At 31.8% G+C, this 10,803-nt stretch overlaps 1 protein-coding gene across 1 annotated transcript; it reads left to right on the top strand.

Moving 5' to 3' along the window:
* Nucleotides 1-1,252: 1,252 nt before the first annotated feature.
* Nucleotides 1,253-10,449, top strand: LOC116116936 (MADS-box transcription factor 23-like). The gene is made up of 9 exons (XM_031402973.1): nt 1,253-1,393; nt 1,492-1,699; nt 6,577-6,655; nt 7,243-7,304; nt 9,314-9,413; nt 9,531-9,572; nt 9,694-9,777; nt 9,895-10,048; nt 10,188-10,449. The coding sequence occupies exons 2-9, from the start codon at nt 1,518-1,520 to the stop codon at nt 10,196-10,198; spliced, it is 714 nt and encodes a 237-aa protein (XP_031258833.1). The 5' UTR covers nt 1,253-1,393; nt 1,492-1,517; the 3' UTR covers nt 10,199-10,449.
* Nucleotides 10,450-10,803: the final 354 nt, after the last annotated feature.

Genomic DNA, 10,803 nt, shown 5'->3' with positions numbered 1-10,803 from the left:
GGTCAAGAAAGTATAGAAAAGGCAAAGATCGAATTGGCATTTTGAGGCTGTGGATTAATTCCTTTTGGCACCTTTATAGATAAGGAAATTGACTGTGTGTAAACGTTTTCTATATGTAATTTGTTGCTTTTGATTATAAAAAGTAATGGAAGTTAGATTAACTAGAGGGAGTTCCGATCCAACTACCAAATGAGAAAAATATTTAGGAACCAGAAAACGTGCAACAACCAAGAAAGAATAAGTCCTTTACATTTGGATTTGCATATGAATCCGATTTATCTTTACCTAATTTGGAAACCTCAAACAAAACCATTTTCTCTAACCCCAATGTTTTGTCTGACACGTGGAGAATCCCCCGAAATTAGTTTGTTTTACCCGACCACCTGCAAACTCACCAGCTTTTGGATTTAGATTGCCTTCAGTAATTTTGGCTGAGTTAAAAAAAGAATTAGGGTTACTTGGGAAATGCAAGTGTATAACACCTTAGTAAAAAAAAGATATAAAAAGACTTGTGGATATATTAATTAAATATTATTTGACAGATTTTGGCAACATTTCTTGTTAATTGTACAAGAAGCATTTTTTAAAGCTTAAAAAGAAAATTATGTTTCGCAGTATATTTTTCCAAATTAATATGCACGTCTAATATTGTATCTTATACATCCAAAAAGAAAGAAAACAACAACAAATATGTAATTGAACATTATGTATACGTATACCATTAATCTAATTTAAGGAGCGCTCACCATATCTTTAATTTCTTCCTTTATCAAAATATATTAAATAGTAATTAAATGAAACATGCTTCTGCTTTTAGAATAGTTAAAAATTATATAATGCTAATCTCAACTTCATAGATAAACTATTTACAATAAAACTACACTTACAATTTTTTTATACAACTTTTTTATAGAACCCTAAAGGTGGTAGTTCACAATTAATTAGTTTGTATTTGAGTAGACGGAACGTACTACGAACTGATCAATCTTAAACTACTATATTAGGGTTGTATGAAAAAATTGTAAGTCTAATACTGCTCAATTATTTAAGACTAGAAAAAATAAGATAATATTGATATATTTATATTTCGATGTGATAAGAAAAACTCGTATTTTCACGTGTCATCGATAAACCACGTGTCATCGATAAACTCGTATTTCCACGTGTCATCACTGTATATGGTGACGGCACAATCAAAATTTTCTACATACAATAAATGTAAAGTAGTCTAAATGGATCTCCCTGTTGTACCCCTTACAGTACTTCAAAATCACTCCATTAATATCCCCAGTAGGCATTTATGCGCCCCACAATCATTTGTTTTCTTATAAAGCTGTTTCATCACCAAAATCACTAACTGATCCTTTCTAAGTCGTCCTTGGGGCTCTCCACAGTAAGTTCTTCTAATTTCTTCTTGTTATGAAGGTAATAGTAATCCTTGATTTATCCTTCAAAATGAACCAACTCTGTATCTTTTCATACTGTGAGCAGAAACCCTAGAACACAACTGACAAAGGATGGGGAGGGGGAAGATTGCGATCCGAAGGATCGATAATTCTACAAGCAGGCAAGTGACTTTCTCAAAGAGAAGAAAAGGATTGATTAAGAAGGCAAAGGAGCTGGCAATTCTTTGTGATGCAGAAGTTGGACTTGCCATCTTCTCAAGCACAGGAAAGCTCTACGAGTTTGCAAGCACCAGGTTTGATATTATGTCTTGCTTTTTTTTAGTTCTTGTTAATAAGCCATCATATTTTGGAATCAAGAAAGTCTTCGGACCTGAATCATATATATCTTCCTAGACTTCATGACTGCATAAATGTTCAGTATATCAAAACTTTAACTGGTTTCTTTCTGCTGTTTATTGATTTCCTTACATTTAATACAGTCAAAATTTTCATTTATAAGATTTGTATTAGCTAGGTTTAGGTTTGGACCGAAACATATTTTGCAAGGTATCACTTTCATTTTTACCAGCAAAAAAATGAGACTTTCGTAGGAGGCATGGCCATACATGTTATGTTTGTTTTCTATAGGAAATGAAGAGCTGCATCATATATAGCAGAAATATACCCCATATAGTCTCCCTGTTACGAAAAATTAATGGGATGCTAAGCCTTGAGCTGATTTGGTGCCATAGAATGCGTCATCAAAACCAACAAAATTCCAACTCCGGTGCAGAAGAATGGTGGGGAAAGACCGAAAGATGGAGTAAACTGATAAATGTAAAAGGCAATTACGAGAGATAAAATTCGCATCCCTAATTTGCTTATACAATGTGTTATATCATCCGTCTCACGGTCTCACTCCTTCAGCTATAGCTTGGAATATGTATAGTTTCCAAAATCGGCGTTCAACAGGTAAAGTGAACACGAAATTTTGTTTTATGTTTGAAACTATGGAATAGATAAGGGATATTGCAAAAAACAAATAAAAGATATAAATAGGACTGATTTATCATTATCTTTGATTGACATAAGGAATGAAAAGTTGAATGTGGTTGTGGAGAATTGCATTCAACATAAGGGGAGGCGTACACAAAAAGATAACTGAATCTTCTAGTCCTTAGCCCTTTCCTTATTCATCTGTAAATTTGGATTTAGTTAGTGACGAGACTGTTCTCTAGCGTTTAAGCCTTCACTGCTTCTTTAAATAATAAAACTACATAATGATCTAACATCCTCAGCTCATCAGTTCAACAAAATATTTAAAGGTACTGTACATATATCATATATGTAAGTTCTTTAGCCCTATCCAAGAGGATATCTTGCTTTCTAATTAGCTTGAATTGCATGATTTATATTCTATATTTTTATCCCATCGTCAAACTGGTGTTTCTATATATAATATCATTTCTTCGTTTGCTTGTGTTCTTTTCATGACCTTAATGGTGCTAAAACTTTTTGATCTTCTACCCAGCTACTGGTGTTTGATATATATCGTATACTCTCCATGCCTTAAGTTGCTTTTCTAATTGTCGATAGAAACCCATAATTAATCATCGTATGATCCCATTAGCATAGCATCCCTATTTTTATTTTTTATTTTTTTATATAAGATAGTGATTACATTGAACAAGCAAATTAATATTGCCATCTGCATGCTTTAAGGGATCCACTAGTACAGCTAGTTATAGCGTTAGGTAGAAACCTTTATCATATTTTGAACTTAAAGCTAATATTTAATTTCGATTTAGGACCATATATAAAATTTTGTATTATCATACTCCACCTTGGTCATTATAAGGAAAATAATTTTCTCCACTAACAAAAGTTATTGATGATTGATAATTAATAGGTTAATTTATATATTAAAGTCCAATTGATCATATATTAATAAATTACTGTTAACTTATGTAGCAAGCTTATATCTTTGTTGTCAACATTTCAGCATTCCTATCCTTATTAGGCAACTTCAACGACTTTGATCAAATGTAAAGCAATTTTATTTCAACTTTTTAATTAAAAGATAGACCGCCCCCACTCTTTTCTATATTCTTGGTTCATATGCATATCATGAATCATCATTAGATATTGGTAGTGACCAGTTAAAACAATTTCAAATAGGTTATCGTTATAGAGGTACACAATCCGATATGTCACCGGCTTACGGTGTTACGTATACCCTTCAAGATAACATAGTTTTTTCCTTTTACTACCTTTCATTATGCAAACCTAATTTTAACCACTTCATCTTCTATTTCAAAATCTTTCTTCCATTCAAGTTTTGATGTTCTCTTTATCTGTAACTTAGTTCAAATGACATTTATCATGATCATAAAATAACTCATCATTTAACATGTATATTAATTGTTCTAGCTATTTCCACCTTTATTGGTGATGTTGTTTGTTTCCCCTCTATGATTTCAACATTCACCACTTTGTCATTGAAAAACCATTCAGTGTTTTAACATATATATGTGGTGATTGGAACAATTAAAATCAAGCATTTTATCCACTTAGCTGTGAAAGACATCTCTGGTATTTAATCAGCACTCAACATCTTTCATATGCCCTTTTTTGTATGCTTGGTACAATCAGCTTCTGTATGTTAGACTTTGATATCGATCGATTAATTTTCATTTGCTTTTGGTATTGTCACTAACCTTCCTCTAGCCATAAAAGTTCGTGTTATGAGTCGATTATGAAAACTTTTGTTGATTGATGCATCTTTGAAGTGAGTCTCCATTCATTGGAGGTGATGGTTTCCTTCTTTAAGAGTATACTACCACTAGTTATCAAAGACAATAACTGTTCATAAATTTTGTTAGGACTTAGGATCTAAAATTTTTCATGAGTTCAAAATCTTTCACATATAAACAATCACATAAATATATCAAGAAGCACTAAATACTATTGCATAGTAGGAAAGACAATCATAAATATTACGTTAGATATGTGCAGAGAACCTAAGATGGAAACTTCTAGAAACCAAAGTTGGAGGACTGCTCAAGTGCTCAACTTCCATTAACAGTCCTGACAAATTAAGTATTAAAATATCTGTTGTATTATGCAACAATAAATATTTATTTTATTTCTTCATAAAATAAAGGGATCTTAATATGGATTCAATTGTTTAAACAAGTATTGTATACTTGTGTTCTTTTCATGCTGAATATAAGTATTATAATATCTGTTTGTAAACAAAAACGTTGAAATGATTAACATTTTGAAATGCTTTAGGATATTAAATGGTTGTTATTTAGTACATTTAACATGTTAAAGCAAAACGGTAACATATCATAAAACTACCACGGAACAGCTAATTTAAATTAAATGCGTACTTATTTTGGGGCTCAACTAAATTCAAAATATTTTTCCTTCATAATATTTTTTCAATTAATTGCTTTTATTTAATGAATACAACAAAGCCTAATTTAGAACTTTCATAAGGACAATTTAATTTCCTGAGCCGGCTCTAGTTTTTGGTGGCTGATAAGAAGGTTTTTGGGAAGTAAAGGATAAGGTATCTAGCAGAATGTTGAGGTAGATGAACCCGTGGCTCGATGAGATCAACCAATAAACCCACATAAGAGTTAATACTCTATAATTAAACTTTTCTTAGATTGCTTATTAATAAAGATGGACTAATGAAGAGAGGGGTGAGGGGGGAGAGTAATGTGTCAAAAATAAGAGAGGTTCATTACGTGGAATCCCTTCTAAAAAAGGGTTGCAAGATTTCTTTTTGGGATGATTGTAACAATAAAATCGTGTGAATTAGATCCAATATGTAAATTGGATCCAAAGCGAGGAATCTGCATGGAATTTATGCTCTTAGTCATAATCAAACTCTTGAGGCATTGGACAGACTCTGGATAGAGTGACCAAAGATAGATTAGTGAATTGATTATCAGAATGTCACATTTGGTTATTAGAAAGAACTTATTATGACCTTAGGAATTTTTTTGAAATCCATGTTCAATGCTCTGGGGTAACCGGCATAATCTATATAGAGTAATTCAGACAAATGAGGATAGTATGGAGCATCAGTTCTCAGGAAAGTGCATAGCCTGGATCTATTATGAATGGGAGGTCAAACCACATAAAAATTTCATTCATATACATAAATTTTTGATATAATATCAAGTTAAAGATATAAGAAAAATATATAAAATTTTAGTTCATATAAGCTGTGGACTTTCCAACTATTGATACCATAGCAAATGCTATGATAAAATGTTTAAGAACTTTGAAAATAATAAGTAAATTTTGGGTATGGTTAGTTACCTAAACTGCAAGGTCTACCCCGTATAAGTTCTCAAATCATGCTAGGATGAAGTTGATAATCATTGAACTATATATGTTTATAAGAGTTGATCGTCACATTGATAAATTCGAGTAATTATACTGTCACAACTAATTTGCAATATCATATGCCAATGAATTGATGATCAAAGTCAAATGACATCAGAACCAAACAATTTGCCTTTCTCAGAACCAAACAATTTGCCTTTCAAGTTTTTATAACGTTGATTTCTAATTAGTCTTTTATTACATATAGTTAAGGGAGAGTCGTAAGATTTAAGAAAATAATTGGTTATTCTGCTTAACAGATTAGTATTTTAATTAGTTTAGATACTTGTGTCTTCACTTATATCAGTAGTTAATTTACTCTCACTGTAAATATCTTGGGAAGCTACTGACACAAACTGAAAATATGAAAAGATAAGTTACTATTGTTAATTTGAGTACTTCGCTCAGTGTAAGTCAAAACTTTAGCGGCTCAAACATGGAGATCTGAGGTTCCAAGAACTCAAAAATTACAGAAAAAACTTGTTAATTAATACCTTGTAATTTTCCCAAGGTTTTCGCATGGACTTTTCCTTGATTACCATATATGTTGCCTACTAATGTATGAGCATAACAATCATAGAATCCAGACAACAACATGCAATAATTCTCTTCTAGTTGATATACTTTGCGGCCTTTATTATCTTTATCTTCAATTTTCTGTAACACATTGACTACTGATTAGCTGCAGCCTTTCTTATTGCATTGTTATGATTTTATGTTATATAGATTGAAAATATATATGCAGTCAATTGTGCAAGAATCTTACCATTTGATTGGCTTACCACAGCATGAAACAAGTTTTTGAACGATATAGCCACCTAAAAGAGGATCATCAGCAATTGTTGAATCCACCATCAGAAGTAAAGGTATACTGCGTTAACTACAATGTCAGCTTTCACAGTTAGATTTCCAGCAAAATTAAGTAGCCATATGTATTTGAGATGTTTTGGAAGCACCACAATGGACAAAAATATTCAATTCCAGGTCAAATGTGGGATATATCATATACTAATTGTGTAATAGGTTTCCTTTTATATTCTGAGTACATATGATATGCTCTGAAACTAAATCATGAATTTAACACATCATTAGCAAATAAACAACATAGTTGTATTAATTTTTAGTCTCCATCAAACAACATCCACGTGGTATATATATACTGTCTCTGCAAGATCCTATGTGAAGGGTATTGATGTTCACACTTGGGCATTACCGCAAACATGTTGCATTTCATGCCCGAATGTTTGCTTTAGTTTGGTTTGTTCCCAGATCCTTTCCCAATTAGTGTGTAATGAAAAATGTAGATTGTTCAACATCTTTGTTGCTTATCTTGCTTTACCTCATGTCATCTTATGGGCATCATTAGTTAATAAATAACATGCCACTTCTATGAAAATAAACAAAATCTTAAAATTACACATGTGGAGCTTAATTTGTGCTATTGTACTGCTAGTTTTGGAAAAGGAAGGCAGCGATGTTGGGGCAACAACTACACAATTTGCAAGAAAATCATCGGTAAATGTTCTTTCTCTTAGAGCCCAGAATTAGATACATGTAATTATGAAAAAATGTTAACAACATGAATTGACAAATAACATGATTACATTTTACGAATGTTAGTTATGTCAGCAGCAAACAATATACGAAAAGATTAATGACTCACAATAAACATATATCCCTGAACAATAAGAAAGAATGGCATAACAGAATAGGTTTCTCTAACAAAAAAATGATCAGCATCATGTAATTTATGCATGTTGCTAGCTGACCAATATTTATGGTCTTGATTTTACTCAATATTCATAGCAGGCTGTAAGAGTAGTTCAATTTAATACACACGTTATGCTTAGCATATATGTATGTAGTGATTTGCTTCAATGCTTGTGACCTTCATTCAGTTAAACACAACTATATAATAGTTTTAGGTTAATTTTGATTATTAGCAGGCTGAAATTATATACCTTGAAAATGAAGGCACCAGAAGATCATACTAAGCTCATTAAGAGAGAATCGAAATTACATATTTCCTCAGAATTTCAAAAAGTAAGTGTCACTGGCATAGATTGGCGCCTCAAAATCTTAGGAATAGCAAAAGTGAGCCTTCCTATGACTTGATTTCTGAAAGATAATCCTCGTGATGAAATCAATGTTTGTAATCAACAATTACTCAATCATCTGATACAAAATTAATATTAGTATTTGTTGCTGCTGTTGTCAAATCGGCATATTCTACTTCCAGTTTGTTGTATAATAGTGCGAAAATAAAGTAACCATAAAATAATGTCTTGTGACATACTGAATAATTATGGACAGAAAATAAAAACAAAGAAAAATAAATAGGACATCTTATGTAGCACACTCCCAGCTAATCAAATAACATTAGATACCAATATGATAGAGCTTATATTCACTATATACCAACGATTTATGATGATGAGAAACCACTGCTTCTTAATCTTTTTACTCGACAAATATTTCCCCTTTTTTTGCCAGTCAAACGTTTATATTCTCTCTCACTGGAACTCACTTTTGCCTTCTTTAGGTTCTTTAGAGAGCTTCACACGGCCCTTTTGTTGTTTATAAATTCTCTTTCACTAGCATGTGATAAAAACTTCGTCCCTAACCTGAATATATAAGTTCTATTGTCTAAAAAAATAAGACCTTATAGGAAAACCATTCCACATAGATAGAAGCTCATGAAGAATATCACAATGATGAAACTCTTTAAGAAGATCATCCGCTCTATGACAAATGGTTAGCTTTGTTGGAAATTAAGATGATGCACAGATACCAATTGTTGGAATTGGATATAAACAAATACTATATGAAGAATATCACACACACAAAGATACAACATTGACGTGATTCGACATAACTTGTCTACATTCATGGATAAGAAAAATCTACTATAATTTCATGAACACGATATATAAGAGTGTATAATACCATCAATCTAGTACATAAGACGGAAACAATTACAATTTCTAGGACACTCCACCTGTAGTGTTTAATAACCCCTGTGTTATCACATTCTCTCAATCTTCATTCTCTCATAATCATGAATTGATTCTCACCTCTATATTTGTATGTAGTATATGGGAAAACCAAATTCTAATAAGATTCATATTTTGTATCCTAATAGGACTCATATTTTAACCTCAGTTCCTACTTTAACTCAAAGTAAAATCCTAAACCAATTCTACTTTCCTAATTCAACTCACAATAGGAAAAGGAAGACAAATATTCCTAAACTCAAACTCCTAAAATAGGAATTTTCCTAAGACTTAAATTATGGAACTCATTAACTCAAACTTACACAGTGGCATGACTTTCTCCACGCTGTGGTGGTGAGTTGTTTGGAATTTTTTCCGGAACTCATCATCCTTCCTTGCCGCGGCGAGATCCTAGCTACAATTTCTTGTTTCTTCTTGCTTGCTTTTTCTTCTGCAGCAACATCTTCATCAACTACCAAATAGTGTTTACATTCCAACAAGTTTTACTCTACTTTCTTATTTATATGACAGACTTTTGATGGGGGAACAACTTTACGGTTTGAATGTCAAAGACCTACAAAATCTAGAGAATCAATTGGAAATGAGTTTGCGGGGCATTCGTCTCAAAAAGGTCAAAATTTTTCAATTTTTATCAGATTTATTAATTTTATAACTAATATAAAGGCATCCCATTTGAAATACAGTAGCATATGCATTACACTTAACATGTTCTTCTAATTTTCTGCAGGAACTAATATTAACCGATGAAATACAAGAGCTAAACCAAAAGGTCTTAATTAATTCTGAAATTACACCTTCTTCACTCTTTATCTTCTGTTAATAATCAATTAATTTGTTAGTACCAATTACCTTTCTTTTTTTTTTTTTTTTTAAAAAAATTTTCATCTCAGGGGACTATTATACATCAGGAAAATGTTGAACTTTATAAGAAGGTAAACCTCATTCGTCAAGAAAATATGGAGTTATACAAGAAGGTATGTATTATAATTAATTCAAACCGGAAAACTTGTTAATTATTTTAAATATTCATCTGAAACTGTAAAATGCATGTAAAGCTAATGACCAACAATAAGGCATACCATATCTCTCAGGTTTATGGCTCAAGGGAAGCGAATGAAACCAGCGGAAATGCCTTCATTCAATACAGTTTGAGCAATGGAGAAGATTCACATATCCCAGTTCATCTTCAACTGAGCCAGCCTGAGCAACGGCCTTATGATACATCAGAAAGAGCAACAAGTAAAGGTATATGAATAATATTTTTCACACCTTAGAGGAAGAAAACTAGGGACCAAATTAGTAAGGAAAAAAATATAAATTTGGTACGAATTAATTAATTTTTCTATTTCAACATTGATCCCACATATATTTTTTGAAACTGCAGAACTAAACTGAAGAATAATCTGACTGCGCCTCTCCCCAAAAATTATATGAGGAGAAGAAATATGCAACTGGAGAAAGATGATCCGGATATATATAACTACATGAAATGAAAAGTCTGACAATATATGTGACATCACATGCAACATAAGTAGCTGAAGTTATAAATGAAAGTGAAATACCCTGTAAAGTTGCAATTATTAAAGAGATCATAATATACTATTGTGAACATATATTGTTTCAGCTCTCAAGATGTCTACAATGTTGTTGAGACTAATTAGTTATAATATCTATATTCTATTCTTATTAAATTTTGGTACAAAGTCAACTTGAGTCTTTAACGACTTCACTCAACGAAAATTATTGTTAGAGAAATCATATTGAGATTAGTTAACATTCATCTAATGACTAGCTAGTGTAATTCTTACTAAAGACAGAACTCATACCCACCAAACTGTTGGTTTCTGTTGGAGTTGGTCAACTCACTTTGGTGTTTAAGTACCCATTTTAAAGTGCAGCGGAATATTTACCAAGTAGATTATACAAATCCAATTTGAACACATCAAACATAAGTGCGAAAAATAAAGAACACAACTATATACATGGTTCGGCTAAATTCA

This window comes from Pistacia vera, unplaced genomic scaffold (assembly GCF_008641045.1).
Source record: "Pistacia vera cultivar Batoury unplaced genomic scaffold, PisVer_v2 Contig79, whole genome shotgun sequence".
NCBI lineage: Eukaryota > Viridiplantae > Streptophyta > Magnoliopsida > Sapindales > Anacardiaceae > Pistacia > Pistacia vera.
Note: the sequence above shows the minus strand (reverse complement) of the source record. Positions and strands in the feature narration are given on the sequence as shown.

Bases quoted from the DNA above. Each gene is read 5' to 3' on its own strand.
- LOC116116936 (XM_031402973.1), top strand. From the start codon at position 1,518: ATGGGGAGGGGGAAGATTGCGATCCGAAGGATCGATAATTCTACAAGC. The intron at 1,700-6,576 runs GTTTGATATTAT...GGCTTACCACAG, and splicing joins TACGAGTTTGCAAGCACCAG to CATGAAACAAGTTTTTGAAC. The intron at 9,573-9,693 runs GTCTTAATTAAT...TTTTCATCTCAG, and splicing joins TACAAGAGCTAAACCAAAAG to GGGACTATTATACATCAGGA.